The sequence below is a fragment of the Poecilia reticulata genome, chromosome 17 (genome assembly GCF_904066995.2).
Source record: "Poecilia reticulata chromosome 17, P_reticulata-male-v2, whole genome shotgun sequence".
NCBI lineage: Eukaryota > Metazoa > Chordata > Actinopteri > Cyprinodontiformes > Poeciliidae > Poecilia > Poecilia reticulata.
Window position 1 is genome coordinate 15,360,599 of NC_088846.1, and position 25,790 is coordinate 15,386,388.

The following is a 25,790-nucleotide window of genomic DNA, read 5'->3' on the forward strand; positions in this document are numbered from 1 at the left end:
TATTTAAGTTTCCCGATTCAGTACCTCCAATAAGCTTGAGCAACACAAACTCACAAAATGTATAAAACACACGACACGCAAATTGTGCATAAGTTTCAACACTCATTTATTTATTTGTTTGCCTTATTTTATTTCTCTTGACAATTGCCGTTATGTGTTCACAGACATGAGAAAGAACTCCAGAACACTCAAAAGATAAACTGTGTTTAGGCTGAGACCTGCTTCTGTCAAGTGACTCCGACCAAGAGTAAAAAAAAAAATCCTGAACCGTCCCCCCTACTTCTAACACGAAGACCTCATCCACACTGAGCAAACGGGTACAAAACAAACCCCTTCTCACTATTCCTCACTCTGCCGGGACACTTGACAAAGCAGGAGACAATTTGATGATACACAGAGGAAAAAAGGAGTTAATACCGTCTGTGCAGTAAGACCCAACACGGAAATTTCAGTTTATATACAAGACAGAGCCGAGAGGAAGGTTTCCAGTTAATTGTTACAGGGATCATGAATGACGATACTTTACAAGCAGCACTTCGGGAGTGGAAAGCTGTTGTCATTAGCGAGCTGTAAGGCAGGAGAGAAGGACAAGATCCAGTGAAGAAAACAGGACCAGCATGCTTCGATCCTCAACTGTGACAGATAAAGCAAAGCCAGATAATCAACTCATATGTCATTTAAACAATTACTGCTTCGATCTCAGAACTTTTTACATGAAAGTCGTGCACTTTTTGGACTTGTAGCAACGCAAACCGCCTGCTTGAAAAATAAATGGTTGTTTGAACTGTGGTGGTGCTTCGTCTGCGGGAAGCAAAAAGAGTTTTAATCTTCTTTTTTTTTAAGATTATGACCACAACAGAATTGAAAACAAATCATGGTTTTCAATTAAAAAATAGATTAATAACAATAAAACTAATAAATAAAGATGCATTGTGCACAAGTGCCAAACTGGTCTAACAAACATTCTGTTCATACAATTTTATTAAAACTTCGCATCAGTTCCATCTATCACCAGATAACATGTAGAAAAAAAACCAAACAAAATGATTATACCAAGATGTCCCAAATATTAAATGCCAGACAGTGTGTTTTATACATGTGATATTATAAAACATGACGAGGCAGACAGCTTTCACAGCGTTAGGCTGCATTGCTCAACAGGTTGGTTGACCTGTGGCACACAGACTCACTTGTTTGCTGACTATAAGTCAAGTTTACCCACAATCTGTTCCTGGCAGGACAAAAGGAAAGCAAATGGACGACTGGCTGGCCGAACAGAGCTTTAGTCAGAGAGATGCTTTCTGTCGCATCTAAATCTGTCCTTCACCGACACGTTCAAGGCAATATTTTGGGCCATCTTGGTAAAATACAGGAAGGTATCACCAACGGTAAAGAATCTCTGGACCTGAAGTTCATAGCTACAGAGAGCTAATCATACTGCCCCACATTCTGCCACAAGCCTCCATCTACGATAGGTTAAAAGTGTTTAATCCATAATGTCGTTCGAAAGCTAACAAGTCTACTTATAAAGGCAAAACTTTTACAGTGCTTCGGGGTTCTTTGATAATATGTACCCCCCAAAAACATTGACGTAAATCATAAAAAGTGAGAGGGAAGAAGTAGAGAAAATGAGGTGAAGAAAAGGAGGCACTACACGGTGCAACGTGCTCTAAACCAATCAAAGGTCCGAGTTTTGACACCAAATATGTCATTTTAGTCTGTGTTGCAGTTCTAATTGAGAAAATAAGTGCTTTGCTCAGTTTTTATTTATGGATACTTATTTGTAGGTAAAATAGAAACTGGAAATCATGAGGTCAGTGTTCCCTAAAGAGGGAACCTCTGTGAACTTACCCAAGTAAAAGGGCAAACTGATGAGTTTTTTTTTCTCTTATTAAATATGAAGCTTTAATAAAAAGATATAACAAGCTTGGGAAAAAAAAAAACTTCAAACATAAGAAAATCTATGTTGCCTATTCATCTTCACAGGTGACAAAACCACATTTTAGTTCAGGCTGAGATGATCTTTGTTCAGGGAAATAGCAACCCTGATTTGGTTTATTATTTTCTTTGTAAGCCTCAGGGTGATATTTATGTTTTAATCAATTTTCTTCACAAAGTGAAATTTTCAACATAGAAAGTGCATCGTAAAGTAATATACCGGCTGACACATACGCACAATAGAATATGACACAGAACGGTGCTTTGGTTAAAATAAAACAGTAAAAAAGAAATGCATTAATTCAATAAAGACTATAAAGTGCCATGCAACAAAACCGCGGTATTGTCACAAATAAATAACAGTGCAGAAAATATACAATAGCTTGAAACAAACAAAGACATACCAAAACGCCAGGCAAGGACAAAAGTTATCTCTCCTTATAGTGAATCATTTTCGCCTTAGTTGAGCCAATGAATCCAGTTTTCACAAAATTATTCAATGAGACCAACACAGGAAGAACGTCCCCTCGTCCTTTCAGGTACCTTCTCATGCTACTTTTGAGCTAAAATAACGAGGAACAGCAGTTTGTTTTTCCCTCTTTGGCATCTGATGTTTCTGCAGTGAAGAATTTCATGCTGCATCAAGCAGATCCAAACTGAGGTATTTTACAGTATATGTATGACGTATATGAAGCTATCATCCCCACACTGTACACAGGTCTACAAGGAGAAGAAACCAGGATGATGCTTTGCTTTTTGCCTTTCTGATGCAGTAATTGGTAAATGTCTGGTTTACTACAAGGACCTATTTTTAGTAATGATAAAAGAGGAACTGGCCACATATCTTTTTACAGGAAACGGGGTAGTCTTACGGACAACCTATTCCTACGAGTACATTAAAACTACTCAGAACAAGCCCCAAACGTCCATCAGAAAAAAAAAAGTTAATAATCAGGTTCGCGTTGTTAGTTTTCCTTGTAAACTCTTCTAACGGTCAAAAGGGAGCATATCATGCAAGGCTGGAGGAGGCGACTGCAAAAACAGACCAAGGTCGGGTTCTCGACAGAGTAATCGAGTTATTCTTGAGACAAGGCTGGTCATCGTATCTATGGAGACATTTGCTATAAGGTTTGTGTTTATTAGAGGAGAACGCTGACGTGAGCTTTTGAGATTGTTTGTTCTTTTGCTGTTTGCCGTTCCTCGAGGCTGATTCACCTGTTAGATCCGCTGAGCAGCCGGGAGCGACTGGACTGACTTTCTCCTGGAGAGCTTGGACCTAAAGGAAGAACGAAAGCAGAGTGGTACATCATGTGTATCATGTTGGCAAATTGTGTGAAGGAATATTTTTACTGGTTAACGTCCAATGAGTTCAAGAAATGTTTATATGTTTTAATAAAAATCACAAAAATTTTAGTACTGACTAAAATGGACGTATGATAATTTTCCATTTATTAAGGTAAATAAGGCTAAATGTGCTACATACATTAATTTTTTTTCCATAAATCCTTTGTCTTTTAGCTTTGAGTTTAGGAAGAGAATCCAAACAGATTCTCTTTCTAGCTCACTTTGAGGGATAACAACAGGACTAAGAGGACATGCAGACATGCCCCAGGCTGGAGACTCATAAAGCCGATCATTTTTTGCTTTTTTTTCCCCTAGTAGATCCATTTTGTGCTAACATCAGCACCGTATGGTGAATGTTGTTCCAGAAGCAGAAAGCTACTCATTTCGCTAATTTATGGTATAAATCTGTTGTTTAAAATAAATTTGGAAGAAACAAAGAGAAGCAGAAAGTTATTTAGAAGGAAACTGGATGCCAGGATGTGAAAAAGTGAGAGAAAGCTAGACATTCAGCAGATAACAAGAGTGTTAATCAGAGTACAGGAAAATTACTCCGATTGCACGTTCATTCTCAAAACTACGCTGGTTTTGAAAATACTGGCAGCCATTTAGAAATCTCAGGTTAAGATTAAGGTAAGAGCTACATTCTTTCAAGAATATACAATCATAAAAGTCTGTTTTTAAAATGCTAGCTATTTTAACTGTACTGAGCTCACTAATCACCACCAGAAGATGCTAGAAGATAGTTTACCATGGTGATAAATTTGTAAGTTTGTCCTAGTTTTAATATAATAATAAAAGTCTATTGTACAGTAATTAATTAATTAAATAATAATCACCAGTCAAGATAAGGAGGCTTGAAGAGACTATGTCGCATTTTGTATTTATCTTCTAGGTATTGCAAAAAAACTTTAAACAAAGCAAAATAAGTATAATCAGGTCAAATCAAACCAAAATGATCTTATTGGAGCATTTCTAGAATTAACCCTTTTAAGAGTGATATACAGGAATCCTTTCAAAGAAACTGATAAAACTTGCCAGATGCTTTAAGTTGTAACTTAACTCTAGCACCACCACCTACCTGATGGTACCAGCTAGCAGAGGGTTAAAGGCGTACAGCCAGTCATGCATCTCTTTGTCGTTGGCGGCCTGCAGCAGTATCCCACGATGCTCAGTGCACACCGCAAACGTGTTAGGTGTCTGCAGACGTAACATATGTTGTCAATGGTTATTTAAGTTCATCTTCTGTAACAGCTAAACTCTTGTTGCAGAAGTAAGTTTGTTCATTTCACGCTTGAAGAAACGTTGACGCATACCCGCAGTAGTGTCTGTTTATCTTCGCTGTATTCCACTTTAGCCGAGGACAGGTTGATGACAGCCCTCTCCACATTGTCCCTCTCGCTGCGGTACAGGTAGACGTAGGGTCTGCGCACGACCACATAGCGCCTCACCCAGCCGCTGCTGTGGGGCTCCAAGAAATGCAGGTAGCCCTTCTTTGACACGATGGGGCTGAATGGACAAAGAAGAAAATCAACATGTGGTTATTTAGGGTTTTCATAAATATGCTCATTGTTTTAATAAACGCAATTTGAATATTTTCCACAGTGACACAGAATCGAAGCCTGATTGTTTCGCCCACCTGACCCGAATCTCTTGTATGTCAGGAACAAAGGTGTATCCTCTCAGAGCTTTCTTTCTGTCCACTGGGCTGAACGGGTCCAGGTCCGGTGTCGATGCTCCAGAGCTCGGTTCGGTGAGCCTGCATGAACAGCAGGTTGAAAACCTAGCCTAGCACCTCTAGATTGTTTTAAGATCAGTCGTAGCATATCTTAGTCTAGAATAACTGAATTCTTTCAAACATCCAAAATAAATCACATGAAAAACCACGTTTACAAAAATAGATCATTTTGTTAAATAAACCAACACCGAAACTAAACTTTTGCATTCCAAAGTGTTGAAAAAGATGATCACGATGGATTTTACTTACCGGATGTCAAAATGGCCATCGACCAATGAGGGGCAAGTAGAGGAGGGAGTAAGTGTGCTGAGGCCAGAGGAGGACGAGTCCCTCATGAGTGATGCAGACATTTCTGAAAGCTAAAAATCGCCCAACCACATCCACACACACACACACACACGAGGGAAAACAAGGAATCGCAACAAAGGAGGGACAAATACAGATAGAGACAAAACATATCAGCAAACATTTAAACAAGGACAACAGAGACATGCATTCAGAGAACATTTAGATCAGTTTTTTTTTTTTTTCGCTTTTTAAAATGTACATAAGAACCACCACTGGAATGTGAATCTGTATATCTAAGAGCCCCGTCTTTTAAGTATGCAGCTTTGCCACATTAGTGTGTTAGTGGAAACCTCAGAGTGTTTAAAGAGGGAGGTTATTTATTTATAGATGAAGTTAGGGGAACAGACAAGCGGATGAATTAGAAAAAAAAAAAGTCATGAAGACATGGCTTTATGAAACCGGATTTAATCTTCAAATCTTCAAATCTGACTCGTCTGCTGTGAGGAGATTTCTGATCTGCACATTCAAGCACCTTTAACATCCCAAGACACTAATGGCACTGTTCCAACTGTCTGCCTCCTTTATTCAGGTAACCCGCAGATGTGGTTTGGCTAATGACAAAGTTAATCACAACCACATGCAAAGCACCTTGGTGTAAAAGTTCATGATAAAGGCTTTGCTTAAACTGCTGCTGGGAATGCGCTGCCTTTTTTTTTGTTTTCTGATGGTGATGAGTGCAAAGCACATGAGTGTGGTAAGAATCCTGACCAAAAATAATAACTAACATTGGCTTGATAAAACTGGTCACAGCAGGAGTCCAGTAATTTAACCGGGACGTCTCACATTAGTAACTTATGTTGTAAAACATGAGTTACTATACTCAGTCTGGCTCCTTTCTCCCCTTGACGCAAAATGTACTCCACGTTATTCTACTTCACATTACAAAATGTTCCTTTAGGAGAGGTAAGTATATTAACTGTAGCTAAGACAAAGAAGAATCGCTAAATATCTCTATAAAGGCAAGTGTGACTGATGGATGCAAATACATTAGCTGATAGTGATGAGACACTGGCGGTTTTTAAAGTTGAAATATTTAGTAAAGATCTAACTAACGGGTCAGGTTAGAGGGCCTAGGCTGGGGCTCACCTTGCTTTCACTGGCACTGCTGCTCACCTGGCTGTACTCTCTGTTGAACGTGTGCATCAGCAGGCGCAGACACTGGGCAAGAGACAGTGAAAAACAGCATTCGATAAGCAACAGGATGCACAAAGACCGGAGCAAAACAGGAGGCAAACGTTAAGCTTTAGCAGTCACCTTAGCAGCTAGCTCCCTCTGCCTCTGGTTGGGGCCGTCAGGAGCGGGGCTGCTGCTCGGACTGCTGCTGAGGACGGGGCTCTTTGCAAAGTCACAAATGTCGCCGCTCTTGTAAAGCGCGTCCTGCCCTGCCTGCAGAGTTGCCTCGAGCTTTTCCCTCAGCAGGAGGTAATGCCTGGTTTTCTCCACCTAAAACCAAACAAAAAAAAACAACAAAAAAAACAGCTAATTGCAGGTGAATTTAAACAGTATTAAAAAAAAGTTTACTTGTAATCAACTGCTATTAACATATAAAAAGCATTCTTTCAATATCTAAACCTAGCTGCTGGTTTCATGTTCAGTTTGTGTGTTTTTTTTTTTATACTGGTTCTTTATAAATATATTTAGTTGCACAACATATCAAGAAAGATAAATACGGAAAGGGTACCTTTAATGAAATGTTATAATCATGTTAAAATCTGGTAACTACGAAATATAAAATATAATAAGACGAGTGGGATGTTCTACGGAGGATATTGCCACCAAAAATATTAGTTATTAAATTTGTATATGTACAAGCTATGCACCACAGACTGATGTTAAACAGTCATAGAGTGTTAGAAAATACTAAATGTAATGGGATTAAATAAATGTTAGAAATTTCCCATTTGGCTTTCTTAAATGTTCTTATTGTGTGTTATAACGGACCTCCTGCAGTAAGCTGAGCTTCTCCAGCTCCCACTGGTGGTCAAGGATGAGGCTGTCGCTGCGGGGTCTCCAACCAGCCAGGTTCTCCTCTCCTCGCACGTAGGCCACAGAGGTGTCAAGAACACGCCTGCGACGGCGCTGCATTCCTGATAAAGGGAATTGAGAGTGAAGAGGATTTTAGTACTAAAAGTGTTTAAAAAAAACATATGAAAAAAATTTTTTTTTTCTTTTGCACGGATAACTTTCTTAATTTAATGTTTCATCACCTGGACTTCCGTTATCTGCAATGTGGCAAAGAGTGACCTCATAAACTCCGGTGACACGATTACTGAGAAGAAAAAAAAAGTCAGCATTTAAGACGTGATTCCCAGACGCCGTGTATGAAACCATCAGGTAACCTGGACCGTTTATCCGTGGATACGTACCTCTCCGAGGGCCTGAGGCAGCCGGTGCTGAAGAAGTTCCTGATGGATCGGGAGGCTGGAAGCTTTGTGTCACGGGAGTAAAACACCACGCAGAAATCTTTGGTGATAACTGTCGGCTGAGTGCAGTTCTCCATCTGAAGATTAAAGAAATTAAAGAAAAAAAATTAATGGGAACAAAAAAGTAACTACTAATAAACATGTTCTGCTAGTAAGTGCTGCTAGTGAAGTTATTAGTGACAGCACTATTAGCTGTAGTAAGAAAAATGCTATATCATAATGCTTTTTGGAAAAATTGAGTACATCCTTGTAAAAGTTAGTCAGGCATACACTATATTTTGTGTTCTTTATGAAGAGCAGAACTGTCAAAAATGTAGAATTAATATTCTGCCCCAAAATTTATGCTTATCAAAAACTGCTACCAAACTTTGTGGGTGTTGATTCTATATATTTTAGTAAATGAAAGTCAAAATAACTACAAACTTCACGGCACATTACTAGAACTTTAATAAACTTCAAATTATTTTATCAACATTGAGAATAACTGTTAATTGTTTTATTAAAAATATTTGATTGTATTATGCATTTTAGTTGAAAATATTTGAGTGATGCTTCAATATTTTAACAAAAGGTGATAATACAGAAATAAAGAGTCCATGCCTCATAAAAACCAGCTAACTAAGCCTATTACATTTTCTGCATAGTTCAGATGCTACTGTTGTACCTCCAGATAAGCTGAGAGAGTGATGTAGATCTTCTCTCCGTATGGAGTGACTCTGTTCAGCAGCAGAGAGTTGTGCATGGAGCTGTCCCATGCCGCCTCGAATCGATAGAAGGTCCTGCAGTAAGAAAAAAAATTAAACATGTAACTTACTGCTACTTTAAACAACAATGCAATCTATTGTCAGCATATTTTGCTATCAAAAGGATTTTTTTTTTACTTAAAAAACATATAATTATACCTATGATCAACGCCCAATGAAACGCTGCCGTTAAAGAAAAAAAGAGAAAATAGGGTATAAATAAAAAAATTGTTTAGTTGCAGCTGTTAAGAGATAAAACTCAGCAAATTTGGCAAATCAGCAAAAGCCAAATGTTTATAACAATGCACAGTGTTATGCTGTCAAAGAAAAGAATAAAAAGCTGCCCATTTGTGTTGAAGAAATGTGTTGTTGAATATTAAAATACCAAACATGGATAAAAAAAAAAGCAATTGTTATGAGAGGGGAAACAAAATGCAAAGTCATACTTGTCATCATGTTTTGGCCAGAAGTATCCAGAGGAGAGAATGTTGAGGGACAGGATGTTGGGGTCAATGATGGTCTCGTCAGCCTCTGGTGTGTTTCGAATGCGACCTGAAATGACGTATCAAGATGAGACTCTTTGCTTTTAAATTTCTTTTTTTTTTCCCCTGATTTGTTCATTTAAACCTTTTTAGACAAACTAATTTGAGCCGAGACGCTACTCACCGATAACCAGCTCCTTCACCTCCTTCCACTCGATATCATTTCCTGTTTCATGAGCAATGGTAACTCTGATCCTTCTCTGTATGCCCTGTGGAGTCAAAGAAAGATAGAAGCTTGTCTCAGTTATGAAAGTCAACTTATATCTGCAAAAACATGTATTTTTGAAGGTGGAAAATATAAAGAAATGTATAGAAATTGATCAAACCTGATGTAAAAGGAAAGTCCCATGGCACGGCATGCCGCCTCTGTGGTCAACGACAGCTGGGATGTAGCTGGAAATAGAACAAAATCGACAAAATACATCTGAACAGTTGCATTTACCAGTGAACGATGCATTTTCTAGCTAATTCTTTACTTGACTTAAATTTCAGTGTTCAAGAGGCAGCATAAGTAAACAGGACTCACTCTCCATTAGCCTCCAGCTCACAGATCTCAAAGAAGACCATGAGGTCATATTTGGCATGGCAAGGTCCAGCAGTGGAGCGAGTCAGCGTGCTGAGCTTTGTGGCTGGCACTAAAAGAAGAAAAATAACCTCTTGTTGATACAAATTAACTAATAGCTGGTTTGAAACCTCCAGTGGCAGACTGTAGCAAAACCAACAGGGCACAAATCGGCATTTATAACTTGCGGTTACTATACTACCTCACTGTTACTACAGTTATTTTGAGTAATTCACTTACTTTCAACATGAATAGGGGATGCTTCAAGTACATTATTCTTTTGTTGATTGACGACCGATTGTATTTTTTTGAAACAGAAAAAATATTCAAGAGCATAATGTAAAAAGGAGGAATTTTAACCTAAATCAATTCACTAAAATCTCATCAAATTATACAGAAAAATAAAACTTGTCCCCATCAAAACCAAGAAAAAGATCTTTAAAAAGACAGAAAGTAAATTGGATCATATATTACGTTACCTGATACAATTCAATATTAGCTTTTTAGCGTGCTTAAACTGGTGTCAAATGTTGCCGGATTGGATGTAAATTCATAATCACAGGCCTAAAAAATAGGTGCTTGATATTTTTGCCCAAGTTGTACGAGATCTGAGATTTTATGCTGCATGTAAAACAACTCATAATTAAAAAAATAAGAATGTTACTCCAGACAAATTAATGTTATATTATATTCACTAATTTCTACTGACCTGGTTTGGATAATGGCATCACCCGTGGAAACTGCCTCCGGGAGGGTCTCAGAGGACTGAAAGTAACAAAAACAGGAAGCGATCTATCAAATGAACTGGATTCTCGCAGCGATATCACATCATGATGTGTAACTGTAGAAGAAGATGTCAAATTCCCTCCAGACCTGATCAAATCTTTGCATAATGGAGGGAAAGGCTGTTTCTGATAGTGTCCGAACACCTCAAAGACGATGGGCTGAGTCTTGATGTACTCCAAGAATGACTTGGTCACTTCCACTTTAATCTAACAAAGACAGGAAGTCAAATTCAAGTAGATTCACCAGACAGTGGCTCATTTCCAGAAGCACTAATAAGTCTAGTTTATGGGTCTTTGCATTGTTGGCTGCTTACATTTTGTACATGGTAGAATCCGAGCGGTGGCCCTCTGCCAGTGTTTTTCAGTGGCTCAGTTGAAAAGGCTTCATCGTGACGATGGATGAAGCTGAAAAAGTGAAATCACACACAGTTATATGCATCATCAGTCATTAAAAATGGGAATTCATAGCGGTTTTAGGAAAACATCCAATGAAGCCACCATTAAACTCACTTAAATTGGCAGAAAATGTCGGCGTATTCTGCTGAGATGCTGGAGGCCTGAAGGACGGTGACTCTGAAGGTGAAGGTGCTGCCGATCTTCAGGTGTGACAGAGCTTTTTCTGGAGACAGCTCTAGCGGGAGGTCCAGACCCAGACCTAAACTCTTCACAGGGCTGCAAGGAGGCTCCTGAATGGCTGCATGGTGAACAGATGCACATAATTAAAGTTCAAGAGGCCAGTCTTGAGTTTGACTCTAACAAAGGTAGAGACGCCAAAATGGTTTCACGCTATTAGCTATTTTATCGTTAACCTTAATAAAATACCATTGATATCTGACTTTGTCACATTGGGAGTCTGGTAAAAATGTTGACATTTGAACAAAGTGTAGAAATGACAAGCGAATGTATTGTTAATCCGCTGACAGTGAAAGGATTTTGGACAGACGAAATCTGCGGACAGCTCACCTGCACAGGTGTTGTTGTTAACCTCGTCCGCTGAGATTCCTATCTCAACGTTTTGTCCTTCTCCCTCCACGATTCTGAGCTCCTCTTGGGAGGTGTTGGAGTGCGACAAACCTCCAGGACACGACTCACTCTGAAACTAAACCAAGGTAAAACTGATGCAGGTTTTCCCTTTCTTATATTTTGGACACTCAACGGACAAAAGCGTGCAGTTTCAGTTATCGGATTTTCACTTCGAGAAATGGTCTCTTTTTGAAGGACAACATGGGAAATCATCACAAATACCTTCTCAAATTGGTTGTCTTCGAAGGAGATCTTGGCGGTGCCTGACTGCCTCACTCCAGATCCATAATCGGGGGCCTCCTCGTCAGCTTCAAGACCAAAACACACCACAAGTTGAAAATCATTTCAGAAACGTGTTGCTGATTTTGGCTTACTACAAATGTTCTGTGTACCTGATATGGCCTGGACAGCCACCCTGAGGAAACCTTTGACCTCTCCCTTCTCACTGACGATGGCCACGCGGTGCACCAGAGGCACCGGATACAGCAGGTTACTCAGGTACACGAAAGCCCTGAAGAGAGGAGGGATGACAGATTTTTGGTTTCAGAAGTCTTTGAAGCAGAAACAAACACGGTTATTCCGACAATCGATTCATTGGATAAAAAACACAGGCAAATTCTTCATGGATTTTTTTGTACAGTTTTGGCTTAATAACTGCTCCGAGTGTGTTTTTCCTCTTACCAGGTGGGCTTCTTTTAGTCTGTATGCTCCAGTTAATATTTGATCTATCGCTAAATTAGTTGATGATTATTTCAATAATCAATTTATCATGATTAATTGGATTAATAATTTCAGCCCTAATAAGCTATAATCATTATTTGTAAGACAACTAACCTGCCAACCAGACGGAACCAGGGGAAGCGGTCGTAGAAGGGGTCCCCTCCAGTCAGGGCGTGGTCGCAGTCCTCCACAGTGCTGCTGGGCAGCTCTGCAGCTCGGTCATACATCTCTCTCATCAGGTCCAGCCTCTGCCTGCAGCGGGTGGCATAAATCACAATAAATCAGCTTTTTGCGGCAAACATTTCTGTTAGATGAAAAAAAGAACGGCTTTAACTTCAGGCGCAGTTTTACTGTTAAAGAAGAAGAAAAATGTGGGGCGTCGGGGGGATTTCCTGGCATAGAAATAATTATCAAACTATTCTAATTACTATGTTTTACTACCTGAGCTTTTCCAGAGTCCAGTAATGCGTGGCTCCATTCTTCTGATCCTGCACTTCAACGGCTACTATTGTTTGAGGGAAAGGTCGCCTCTCTCGCTCCTTAGCCACACTGGGAGGCAGCAGGTCAGGTGGGAGCGGAGAGTAAAGAGTGTCTGTCAGCAGGACGAACTGGAACTGCACCTGTGAACACGCAACAAGATGATCTCACAATTCACATATTGTCAAATACGTCTAGAAGCCCTGAGGAAACCTTTGACCTCTCCCTTCTCACTGGCGATGGAATAAATTAGCCCCTGAACTCAAACTCTGGCCATGGATGATGTGCAGGCAAATTTCACTTAAAACACTAAGAAGTTAAAAAAAAAAAAAGAAATAAGTGAAATAATATGGCACAGTTACACAAAATGATGAACAACAAACCTTTTTCTTTAGTTCCACACTAATAGCATTCGCCTCTTTGAGGAAGATGGCATTTCCCCAGAGCAGATCCCTGAGGGAGGTGAACTGGTAGAACCGCCACTTTCTGAAAGCCCAGAGTGCCAGTTCAGTTTCACGCTTCGTCCACGGCACTGTAGACAAATACGAAAAAAAAAAACAAGGGTCAACTTTGATCAAAAAACACCTGACACTGGGGCGACTATGTTGTGAGTCTAGCTGTATCTAAAAACATCATCACCTTCCTCCTCAGGCTCCTCCTCTTCCTCAGGTGACTCCAGGTACCGAGAGTCTACTTGTTTCTGAAGGGCCTCCAGTTTACTCTCATAGTCCTAGAAGGAGCCATGAAATGTGTTTGATCATTTACCTTGTTAGAATACTGAACCCTCAAAGCAGAATCTATCAAGACGAAAGTTCAGGTTTTTGTTGATCAGAATTTTTTACCCACCAGCCTCTGCTGCTCGAGCAGGTTACTGGCTTCTTCTCTTTCTTTGCGGTATTGGTCTTCAAGCTCCTGAAGCCTTGAGGATTCAATTTCAAAGAGAGACTTATGAAATGAAATGTAAGGATATGCTACAAAGTACAGCACAAAACAAAACAATGTTGCAGCAACAGGCGATCATTCAAACTCACCTCTGCTCCATCTCCTGCTTCATGTCTATGCCTTGCTTCTCGAGCAGCTCCCTCTGAGCGAAGGCCCAGTCCACGGGCTCCACCGGCGTCTCCGCACACGGCGTTCTCTCCCGCTCCAGGCGGGCCTGCTCCGGGTCGTTGAAACGAAACACGTGGCTTTTACCCATGATGATGCGGTTCCCTTGGAAAAAATACATTAAAAAATCACATTAATGCGTGAAGTTTCCAACATCTAAAACAAACTGATTACTGTCTTCACAAGAACTGTAGGATTTCATCACTAAACATTTTTCATCCCACCAGCAATTTTCATTGAAGGGAACAGAAATTACTTACTAGCTAGTGATTTTTACCGTATTTCCCCCTATTATAGAGCGCACCATACTAAAAGCCGCACCTACAAATAAAAATAAAAAAACTGGAAAGGTACATTTAAAAGCTGCACCGGGCTATGAGCCGCTGGTATGTCCTCCGCTCTCGGTTCTCCATAAGCACCCAGCAGAGGGCAGCAGAGGGCTGCGTCCAAATAAATCTGCTGGATTAAATCTGCTGGATTTATTAAGGACGCAGCCCTACGACTCCAATGCCTAACCATGGTTTTGTTTCCCTCCTGTACTGCCAGATTGATAGCCTTCAACTTTAAAGCTGCATCATATGAGTTTGAAAAAATGTCTCCATCATGCTGCTGCTAGCATGCTCTAAATGAAAATCAGCACTTTCTTCTTTGATTTCCAATTTTGACTTTCAATGATTCACTTCCTGCTAAAGCGCCCCCTGGCGGCTGAAGAAAAATCCACAGAAAAGCCACACCTGGCCATAAGCCGCATGGTTCAAAGCGTGGGAAAAAAGTAGCGGCTTATCGTCCGAAAATTGTTTTGGTCATTATTTTAATCACAATAATAACAATGGATTCTCACCAGATCGCAAAACAGTGGGCGAGGTCACTCTCTTCCCATTGACATATGTCTCTGACCCCTCACATGGCTCAAGAATGACGCATCCTGGTCCAGAAGACAATTAATATCATCCGCTTTACCACTTCAACAAAACAGTTGAAATATATATTTTGATACAGGTATATTAGGTTTTTACCTTCTCCCTGTGGGCCTGTTGTGCTGCTGAAGGTACAGTGCTCATCTTTAATGAAGTGGCCGCTAAGAACGATGTCTTGTCGAGTTTTGGCGTTTTCGCGACCAACCCTGAAGGAGGGTAAAGTCATTAAAGATGTGAAAACTGCTACAAACAGAGCTAATTCAATGTAAGAATGGGTGTGCATGAAGTTTTACTTGGTAATGCCGTCTTTGATGTAGTAGAGCAGACACTCAGACATTAGCGGATCCTCGTTGAGGTTCACCAGATGAGGGGTCTGCAACAAAGCCATGTTTGAGCGTCAACAGATTTTATAAGTTTTGTAAGATGTTTTCATTCCTCCTTTCTCTGTCTTCAGAGAAAGACCCAATAATGGCTTATTCTAAATTTTCAAGAAATACAATTCTCTTTCAGAGGTTTATTACATGATCACAAAATACAGAATTACAAATGGGACATGTCTGTGGTTTTGGTTAAAGTATCCAATCAACATTTTAATTTCTAAAAATCAAAATTTTCTGACAATTATTTTAAAATTATGATTTAAAAGGTTAACCCTATAACACCAAAAGCATTACCTTACAGAAATACAGGTATTTCTGTGACATTTACCAATTTAACAGTTAATGTTTTCCTTTTATAAGAAAGATATTTAAGATATTAATTACATATATGATTAAATATATAATTTTCTTGTCTGCTAAATAAAAATACTCAAATGAAATGAAATAATTTTTCTTAGTGTGAGATTATTCTCCTGCAAAATGAAAATGAAATTAAAAGCTTTTTAACACAGTTTTACACAGTTGCCATTAAGCACATATGCTGCATTGAGATTTTATTAGTTACCTTTGACAAATATCTTACCTTCTTGGGAGAAAAGACACCAACAGTTCCCCCATCTTCTCTCATAGCAACACCCATCTCAGCCAGCAGAGCCTCTCTGCAGCAAGCAAACAAATTTTAAACTATTAAAATGAGTTTCAAGGGGTACACTAATACATCTATTACAGAGGCTTGTTGGATGTTGAGTAAAATATTTTAATTCTACAAATATTAATCTTTCAACTTCTGCTGTATGAAGCCGGAAATGCACATAAGAAAATGTAACAAATACAGAAATACAATAAACAAAGGGACATTTATTTGCTATTATCATTTTCCAATGAATGGTTAAATGATTACAAGAATCTGAGATTAATGACAAACTCGGCATTATGATCTGATATTATTCTGCTCATTATAAATATGGTAAAATTACAGTTGCTGAAGAGGAAGCAGTCGTTATCCAGGTGACTTATCATAAACTAAAGGAGTGAGCAGACCTAAACATTAACAAAATGATTTATGCATTCTTTCCTAAGATAATGTGAACATTTGAAACATCTATAAGGAGTGTCAATGGAAGATGAGAATAACTCATAGAAGTATTAAGGGATGACTGAGAACCGGAGACGGGGTGGGGAAATAAGATTACAGCTCATATTTCAGACAAACCTCTCCATGCGAATCGCCTCAGTACGACGCAGCTTCTCTTCCCAAGTCTCATTAAGCTCTGCAATGATTTTCTCTGTTTCCTGAATGTGAAAGAAAAACAATTCATTGTGAAAATAGTCTAAACAGACATAGTCCCAACTCTATTTTCTTTTAGTTTTATTTTCAACCCATTTACCTTGAGCCTTTCGATCGCCTCCTCGCTGGCTGGGCTGAAGATGCGGTCGTGAAGGTTGCTGATGGAGGCGGCCCGGCTGGACAGGGCAGAGAGCGAGGGGGAGGGACTCATTCCTGTCATGGCGTTGGTCACTGTGGAGAGATCACCCCTTTGATTGACAGCCTGGCCATTGTTCACAAAGTTCTTGTAATCGCACAGATCTGTCAGAGAGAAGAGACGGTGCATGGAAGAGCGCGAGGAAAAGAAACAAACAAGAACGGGACAGAAGGTGGGAGCGAGTGCCAGATGTTTGAGGAACAAGGGGGACACGCAGAGACAAAATAAGGGACCAGTAGGAAGGAGTACAAAAACAAAAGAGAGAGAAGAGCTCAAATAACTGACCCAAGAAGCAAAGCTGTTTTGCTTATCAAAGCCGTTCCAGACAGTGAGAAAAGATCAACTCAGAAACAAAAGTATAAAATGTCAAGAGAAACTGAATGTGAGGAAAAACTGAATGTACGCAGTTGACAAGCTGAGAAAGCACTGACAAACATAAACAAAAACCACACAGTCATATGTTTTCAATGCATACAGGCCAAATGCATGTGATATACAGTATAAACCAAAAATAGTTTGTTTAAGCTTTTCATTGAAGCTTTTCTAAAGTATGGCTCCTGAATTTGCAAGCCTGCGCACTTCTAAGATCTCCACAGGATGCAGATCTAGTCATCCAACACGTCATCTTTCCATTCGGTGAAAAATGGTGAAAAAGCCTTAAAGGGCCATTTTACGCTCTTGGTTAGTATCTGCTACTGTGAACACCTACCAGGACACACTGAAATCTCAAAAGCTGAGGATGAGCCGATCTCCAAATGTTAATCATTTAGCATAAAAAAAAATAATGAACTTAAGTTTGTCATTTTGGTTTTGTTGGAATTTAAACTGACAGAGGAAAGCTGTCAGAAAATGATTGACCATACTAAGAGATTTGATTACTTAGATATAGTTTTTCACATTTCATCAAGTTAAAATCATTAACTGTGATATATTTTGGAAGATTTTTATGAAACAGACCAACACAAGGTTGTGCATAATTCTGAAGTGCAAAAAAAATTATTAAGTACCAGAAAAGAATAGTGAGCATTTTATTTATTTTTTATTTTTTTATTTTTACAATCCTGCTAATGGTCTAATTATTTATTAGAATTAAAACTTCAATGTCATGCTTTCAGGGCATCTTTTTTTCCTCTCTTTGTGCCTGTGTTCAAAGTAACAGATAAGTTTAACCAAGAGGTCCCAAAGCATCACATGCCTTAGTAAAGACATGCATAAATAGCTGGTCAGGGGTCAAGTTGCTCAATGTTATGATGTCTCCTATTGGGAAAAAAAATGAAAATCTCGATGATGATGGGGGGGGGGGGGGAATGGAGGCCATTTTGCAAAATTTCTGAGAACAAACATTACAACAACAAGATGTCAATTTTCCAGATGCTCTGAATAAACTTTATTTGTTTGGCGTCTTGTGTGACGTCACAAATGCTTTCTTGGGATTGTAAGTTTTGTCTCTGGAGTGGAAGAATAGGAAACTTTAAAGAAAAAAGAAATTTCTTTTAGATGCAAAGCGCAGGCTTGCTAAAGTTAAACACACATTTCAAACCAGTGATGGCAGGAACGGTGCCTCGATACGCTGACAGGGCAGAGAGGAAGAGAGACTGTGTGTCAAAAACGGCCACGTTCCAACTTAATCCCCCGGTGTTCAGTGGATGGAGGGAGACAAAAGTCCCGCACAGCGGCGCCTGGCTCAAAGTAAGCGCATTTTCTATAATCGGATTCGAGTGTTTCCGTGTGTGAGACTCACTCTCGATGATGTCTCCCAGGCCCTGCGCATACAGCAGGTCTTTGAGGCGAGCAACCTCCTCTTTCAGCTCGCGGACCAGGCGGTTGTTGGGATCCTCGTTGATCACGGCGTTGCAGCGGATCTGCTTGGCTCGATCAGCATACCTGACAGAGCAGAGGCCGTCAGCATCACTGAACTTTGCTCGACTTAGACCTGAGCTATGGATCGCATCTACAGCAACAGTTAGTCAAAAATCCTGAACAGATGAAAAGTAGAGCTACAATTTTAATTTCAGGAAAATCAGGTTTAGGTTTGGGTTGCAACTTTGTTATCAATCAAAATGAGGTTCTGTCGTGTTTTCCTCACCGAAGAGTACTTAGAGTTTCATCATAGTTAATATCTGCAGGACTGAGAGCTGCCACCATGGCTGTGCGAGAGTTTCCTCCTGAAGCAAAAATATTATAAAATTGTATTAACACAGAAAATGAGTGCACTCCGACAAAAACGAACTAAGGAATGTTTCTGTTTGCATACCTAAGTTCTCCCTAAGGAGCCAAGTCAGAACTGAATCTCTGTAAGGAATAAAACTCTCCACTTTCTTCTTTTTCTTGTTCTGTTTAGAAAGCAAAATATTTGTTGCGGTTTACTACGAGGAATAACTTTATTTTTGCTTCATTATGAAACACATTTTAGTGAAACGACAAACCTTATTTGGAGCCGAGTCCTATGAATTTAAAAGGGAAATATAAGTCACTCTTATTTGAACAACAGAAAACAATAAACCAGCAACATGTCGGAATCTCACCAGTTCAGCTAAAGCAGAAATGACTTTTCCAAGTGTGGTAAGAGATTTGTTTATGTTTGCACCTTCCTACAAAAAAAAAAACCACACAATCAAGAATAAGCATTTTAGACACTTGAAGTACTTTCTGTAGTGATTTCTAAGCAAAGTCCTGTATAAAAAAAATCGTCCTCCCACCTTCAGTCGCGTCCCTTTAGCTCCAGTCGAATCAGCTCTCTCACTGCCGGCTAAGTCTACCAGACTTATCTTGCTGACCTATCAGATAATCAAAAATAATCAAAAGACAATTAAAAATGTGTAAAGTTGGAAGAAAACTGCTCATCATACATGGATGATCCTTGTGGTATCCCTCAGGGATTAGTACCACATGCAAAGTTATTCGTTAAATACAAAAATGATGTTTGCAATGTGATATATTACATATTAAAGATTACGCTACTTGCAAGTGACAAACATCTTTTTTGTTGTTGCTTGTTTGGGGGAATTCAATGGATTGACTGGATACAACTTTAGAAATGCACATCGATATACATTTTTGTTGGTGTAATTATTGCAAAATAATCCGGAAATATTGTAGAACCATAAAATGTGTACAAAATAAAGTTTCGAGAACTACTGCAGCACTATGAAATACACACATTTGCACATTTGTTGACTGATTTATTGTTTTTGCAGAGGTTTCTGGCTGACATTAATGCATTTATATTCAGATGAGTAGCAGAACTCAGTTATATTTTGGGTCTAGACCTTTTCTGAAGTGTTGTCTGTCTCCATGTCATGCTTCTTCTGTGTGAAGATGATGTTGAAGACAGCATGAGAGCGACTGCTGGTCTCATTCATGTTGGTGGCAGCCACAGTCCTGAAAAAGGGAGATTGCTGTTGGTAATTCTGTCACTTTCATGGATCCGTCAGCTGCTTAGCGCTAAATGCGGTGACAACTGGAAACGACTCGGCCTCCTAGTCGTTACCTGGCCTTGTTTCCAGAATCCATCAGGTCCTGAATGTCATTGTACGAAGTCACGGCCAGCTTAGACAGATCTTCAACGTATGGTCCTAACAGGGGGTGCTCTCGCACACGCAGGTTTCCTTTGTTCTTGGGGTTCAGCAGGTCGCGCACACGCTCACAGTAAATCTCCATGTAGCTCACCTAAGAGCAGGGGAAAGGAGAAATTATGAAATGCAATTATTTGTTCTTAACAAATCACGCAAGTAATTTAGCAATATATTTCACTTTTCTCCCCTTGAATGAATCTAAAAGAAAATACTTCTAGACACACCCTGTGTATAAGGGCATTGGCACAACAGTTTGGTTTCATTTCCACCGGTTTGCTTCATTAAAACCATGTAACGGTTTAAAAACTGGCAAAAGTTTGAAGTCTGGTAATTAATAAATAAAAGGAATTTATTAAGGGTTTGGCATCACTCACCTCCACAGAGTAAGACATGTTGTTGTCGTTATTGCTGTCATTGATCTTAGTGAAAAGGTCCTCACACAGCTAGAAGACAGTGAAGCAAAGTGTGTCGGTACAAAGCTCCTATAGGTTTCCAAGGCCCAATTAAATGACAGAGCTGAAGCCCAATTATTGTGCTTTACCACCCATGAACTTGTGTTGTATAATCAGCCATAAATGGACTCCTAATTACCAGAGGTATAATCCCCTGCTGGTCTTTTTCCTGTCGTCCCATCATGGTGTAGCTTTTGCCAGCTCCTGTCTGTCCGTATGCAAATATGCACACGTTGTAACCTTCAAAGGCGTGGAGCAGCATCTCCTCTCCGATGTCCTTGTACACCTGCATCTGAGACGCGTAGTTGATGTCCTCAGGCTGCCGACAAAATGGAGACAGAGGAAATCAAGAAAGCAGACAAGTCAAAAAGCTGTTGATATTTTTTTTCTTTTTTTTTTTTTTTGACTGATATGTTTTCATTTCACTGCTGCAGACGGAAACAGTGAAATAACTCACCGTAGTGTGTGACCAGTATGAGAAGTCAAAGTTGAAGCTCTTGTTTTCTTTTGGCTGTTTTGGGTTCAGGATAGCTAAAAAAGAAAATAAATTTAAAAAAAAAACAGCAAAGCAGCTTAGTAAGAAGCATGCAGATAGGTTTAATTTTCTTCCATTTATCAAACATTTTACTTTGCATAAGCAGTATAATGAAAAAAGCTAAATTAATTCAAATAAAACGGATTATAAATCTATTTCTAATAAAACAAATCAGTTATCTTTCACAATCGATGTGCTCTTACCTCTGATATACTCCTTTAAAAATTCCTTGCTCACATGACATGATGTTATTATTTTTGAGTTTTAATGCTCAAACCTAATCTTTACATCACTCACATGGCCCCAAAATAAAAAAAAATATTCAATCCAGGTCTATTTTATCCATAGTTCACCCGTCAAAGGTTAATAAAGAAAGAAAGCAAAAATATGAAATTCACCATGAAAAAAAAAAGTTTATTTCTATCACACAAAAACTGCAAAAGCAAAATTTAAATGAGTTTTATCTGCCTTGTAATTAAAATGTGAATTTAAGTTGTTGGTACAGACAGCATGTTCACTTCATTTTGTGAGAACAGAGAACCGCAGGGTGAATCATGAACTGAGGTGCTCTTTTGTCAGTGAACTGAATCCACTGTAACACACTCTATGGGGAAGCTTATTATAGCACAAACACTGCCCCCAAAAACTGTGCACTCAGCTGAAAGAACCACAATGCTGATGATAAACGTTAGGGAGGACATGGCTGTAAGCAGCACTTGTATTATAAAAAGGGCACATTGTATTATAAAAAGGGCACATTTCGGAGTTAGGTGTAGTGAGCATCAGAATCTTCTGGCTTTAATTAAGCAAATTAAAGCCTCCAAAACGCCACAAAAGGCAGAGGCTCTCCTCCTTTCACACACACATTTTAGATCGGCTGATTGTTGACCGGACCAGAACAACAAGGCCTCTTTTCCCCCCCCTCACCCCAAATCCTGGCAGCATGCATGATGAGAGCAGAGAAATGTTGCCGCCACTACATCCTACACACACACAGTGTCGCGCCTCAGGACTGACTGAAGCTTTTGTTTGTTTCTGCAGCTGCCAAGATGGTGCCAACCTCGCTGCCCTGTGATATGTAGCTGCAGCGCAGAGCTGCCTACAAGACAAATAGCTGAGGTGAAATGCCTGACCGAGCGCAATGTAGGTCAGAGGAATATCATCAAGTCACCAAGAGAGCGTCACCAATTGTCTCGGATTTTGTGAACTGAAGCCATTAGTGATATCAGACTTACTTACGGTTATATTTCTGAATAACACAATCTATAAGTATTCACGGTACTAGACAGGAGTGATTAATTTTTTTTTTTTTTTATCAGATTTTACTTTCTGGTTACAATTAAATGCTTTATGTCACCCAACAAATTCAAATATCAAATAAAGATTTAGATCAGAGTGTGATATGTTGATTTTTGAGATTTTTCAGCCTGCTTTGTGTTTTCAGACGTTTTCTTTGTAGGTGACTTCTTGAGTGTTCAGGTCTGACATTAATCAGGCTTGGGTGTGACTAGTGAAAATAAACAGAATTTTTGTTTGTTAGAGTTAATGATTTGGTAAAAGGGGGATTGTTACTTTCTGACATAAGGCCTTGGTTAACATTTTTTTCTATTTTTCTATTATGTTAAAATTTCATCTGATATTAAAATTTGATGCATGATCAGAAAAATTTGACAGAAAAGTAAAAACAGAAAAAAAATCTTTACGCGGTCAACACTGTTTTTCACAGCACTTTTTTTTATATAGACATGACCAGTACTAGGGCTAGCAGATTGAAAAAATAAAAAACATTAATACTGCTCGTTTCAATAGTTAGTCTGCAAGCTCTATGTACTAAAACACTTTGACATAATAATCTATTTATGGACATTTGTAACATAAAACTGCAGCTGTAACCCTTGAGATATTTTAACATTATATCACTAATGGGAGATGAAGTGTACGTTTATGCCTGAATGACAATGAGTTCAACCAAAATGTGTTTTAATTAGTAATTTATGTGTTGGTTCAAGTACAAACATCTATCCAACTTCAGATTGTAAGAATTTTTAAATATCATTTGAACAACACACCACACATTCCACTATTTGGCTTCTTCTTTGATTGCCATTAAATATGAAACCAAAACAGTTTGGAAAAATAGTACAACAACTTGTAAGTCTAAAAACATTTTTTAGACATACAAACTCTAAAAGAAACTTAAAGGGAGAATGCCTATTGTTTTTATCCTGACTGTACATTTAATTAATTAGGTCTCATTTTTTGATGTTTTTGCATAAATACAAATTTGTCTAAGGTAAAAATCACTATGGTATGGACAAAGATCAGGTCAAAGACTGCGATCCAGTTCGTTGGGTTAGAGAAAAAACTAAAAGGAGTTTCATAATTCCTCACAAGCCGCCGTTTTGAATCAGAATTCACTAATCTTCTTCTACAGGAACAAAATAAGAAATAATGAGATGGAATAAGACCAGAATAACTTTAACTTAGGTTTCGCATGCTGAATCAAACCATTAACTCAACTGTTTTGATAAATGAATCCAGGTTCGGTCAATTTTTGAATCAACATTCGATTTGCAGAATAAAGTATATTTAGTTAGCTGGGTTTTCTTTTCAGTTCCACAATTATTATAGTATACAAGTTACTGGGAATAATGATTATCCTCCATGTTCCATTGACGTTAAAATAAATTATACAGATCTATAGCTAAGTTCAACTGAAACACGCAGAAATTAACTTTTTATTGAAAAGTCTTCATAGCAAATGACATTACACTTACTCGTGGTGTTCCCTGACATCTGAATGATGCATTTGCTCTCCTTTCCAATCTCCCTGGAGTTAAAGGGTCGGACCCTCACCGCCACCTTCACCGAAGCCCCCGCCATCTCTCAGGTGGGCTTGTGTGTGTATGTCAACGGAGGAGCTGGAGATCTGTTTGGCTATAGACACACACCAGGCACCTGCACAGGTACAAAATAACAGGAACAGTGTTATTTCTGGAAAATATTCATATCAAGCTGTTAAAAAAATATTAACAGATGGATTGAATTGCATAAGTGAGAAGAGAGCTTTGTTAGCCACAAATTGCTAACTGACACATGATTCTCGACAGCCAGATAATCCCCACTGGGACAGAAATGCACAGCTTCTAAAACACTCTGCCTAAATGGCTGGGTCATTATTTGGCAGGGAGCTCAACAGCATCATCTCTGCTATAGTACAATAAAATGGCTGCTTCTTTGGACTACATCCCCACCAAGACTCAGGCCTTTGTTATGAAACCGTGCCATTAAATATGGTTTCACATCCCAAAATACATCCTTATCATATCATTGCCTTATCTTTGACTATTATCATTCTTTGCACATTTTTGTGGCCTCGTTCCCCCCCACCACCTCCCCCATTACAATAAATGTTGAACAATATATTATAAGCTATCGTCAGCAGATCAAAAATAAAAACAAAAAAGGTGACCAAAAAAAAAAAACCATAGGACGCTATAATGTGACATATATGATATTTCTGAGAGCACTGTTGATTAGAAAAATGAGAAAATCTGTCCATGTAAATATCGTCTCCTCCATCTTGCTTTGCCGCACCTCAGAGACAGGCCGCGTAAACATGGACACAGCTCAGACACCAAATCATCCGGCACTGCGTCGGAAAGGAGGTCACATCATTACAGCGATGTTACATGTATATTTGATTTTTTTTTAAATTGTTAATCTAATATGGGTTTATGTCGTATTTATATTGGCGTTAATCGTTTAAAGGGCCAACCATCCTGACGCAGCGTCTCGTATAAAAAAAAAAAAAAAGCTCGCGAAATCGTCAACATTCACAAAACACAGAAGTGGGGGAAAAAATTAAATACCATCACGATGAGCTCTAATAACAAATATGAAGCTATAATGAGGACGGTGGTTTACCTCAGCAACTCCGACTCGACAGAAACACACAGGATGAATCCATTCAAAAAGGCGTCGGGATCCTCCGGTGGCTCTTTCTTGAATTTCGTCTGTGGTCTGTGTTTTCTCTCGGTCTTCGGTAACCTACAGCATCACTTCCCTCAGCGCATCCATACATGGAGAATCCGCCGGGGAAACGGGGAGAGGGGAGTCTGCCTCAGCCTCAGCAGCAGCAGCGGTGCGTCAGACACAGAGACGAGAGTGGGAGACGAGGAGGTTGAGGGGGGGAGAGGAGGAAAACGCGGATCCAAACGTATAAACAGGAGGATGGAGTGCGCCGTCACTCCGTCGCTCTGATGGTGCTGAAAATGGCGGCGCAGCTGTGCCAGGGATGCTGGGAGGGGCTGATGAGATCAGCATCAGCATCATCAGCGAGCAAAGAGAGAGGAGGGGGAATGAAGCACCACAAAATACATTCCTAAATTACGTTCCCTTCGCATGCAAAGATGCTCAATCTCACCATGTATCAGTAGGTAATTTTATTCTACATTTGGAGGGTTTGTCTTTTGTTGTTGTTAAAAAAAATCACTTGAGCTGCATTGCTGCGAAAAACCATTCACACTCCAACATATTCCCTTTTCACGTTTTTACATGTTTCAGATCATCAAACAAATTTAAATATCAGATTAATTAAGCCTGATTAAATACAAAATAAAAATCTGTTTTAAAATGATGACCAAATCCAGACCAACCTATAGCGCTATGAGATAATTAAGGTAGGTGCAAACTGTAAC

At 39.2% G+C, this 25,790-nt stretch overlaps 1 protein-coding gene across 6 annotated transcripts; it reads right to left on the bottom strand.

The window, feature by feature from the left end:
* Positions 1–89: 89 nt before the first annotated feature.
* On the bottom strand, positions 90–25,554 carry kif1ab (kinesin family member 1Ab). Of its 6 annotated transcripts, XM_017310086.2 has the most exons (49): positions 25,018–25,553; positions 23,868–24,048; positions 21,013–21,086; positions 20,695–20,874; positions 20,478–20,546; positions 20,019–20,197; positions 19,798–19,909; positions 19,228–19,305; positions 19,054–19,119; positions 18,955–18,972; positions 18,783–18,861; positions 18,615–18,693; positions 18,270–18,412; positions 18,060–18,098; positions 16,433–16,632; positions 16,258–16,337; positions 15,628–15,703; positions 14,958–15,037; positions 14,764–14,870; positions 14,589–14,672; positions 13,672–13,852; positions 13,487–13,559; positions 13,280–13,370; positions 13,024–13,172; positions 12,605–12,783; positions 12,278–12,415; positions 11,836–11,954; positions 11,666–11,751; positions 11,384–11,519; positions 10,931–11,114; positions 10,735–10,825; positions 10,509–10,627; positions 10,345–10,400; positions 9,600–9,708; positions 9,400–9,466; positions 9,198–9,282; positions 8,978–9,083; positions 8,691–8,714; positions 8,453–8,567; positions 7,732–7,865; positions 7,573–7,634; positions 7,307–7,452; positions 6,620–6,808; positions 6,452–6,523; positions 5,267–5,376; positions 4,919–5,038; positions 4,596–4,788; positions 4,361–4,479; positions 90–3,214 (listed from the first exon to the last, which is right to left on the bottom strand). In XM_017310086.2, the coding sequence occupies exons 2-49, from the start codon at positions 23,971–23,973 to the stop codon at positions 3,157–3,159; spliced, it is 5,160 nt and encodes a 1,719-aa protein (XP_017165575.2). In that variant the 5' UTR covers positions 23,974–24,048; positions 25,018–25,553; the 3' UTR covers positions 90–3,156. The 6 variants fall into 6 exon arrangements, with proteins under 6 accessions (XP_017165575.2, XP_017165576.2, XP_017165578.2 ...); XM_017310087.2 differs by lacking the exon at positions 8,691–8,714 and having other exon boundaries at positions 25,018–25,554; XM_017310089.2 differs by lacking the exon at positions 18,060–18,098 and having other exon boundaries at positions 25,018–25,548.
* Between the last annotated feature and the right edge of the window lie 236 nt (positions 25,555–25,790).

Excerpts from the sequence above, each read along its gene's own strand:
- kif1ab (XM_017310086.2), bottom strand. The coding sequence starts at position 23,973 with ATGGCGGGGGCTTCGGTGAAGGTGGCGGTGAGGGTCCGACCCTTTAAC. Across the intron at positions 11,520-11,665 it reads AAGACAACCAATTTGAGAAG|TTTCAGAGTGAGTCGTGTCC; the intron begins GTATTTGTGATG and ends ACCTTGGTTTAG. Across the intron at positions 9,467-9,599 it reads GAGCTGGAGGCTAATGGAGA|CTACATCCCAGCTGTCGTTG; the intron begins GTGAGTCCTGTT and ends TTCTATTTCCAG.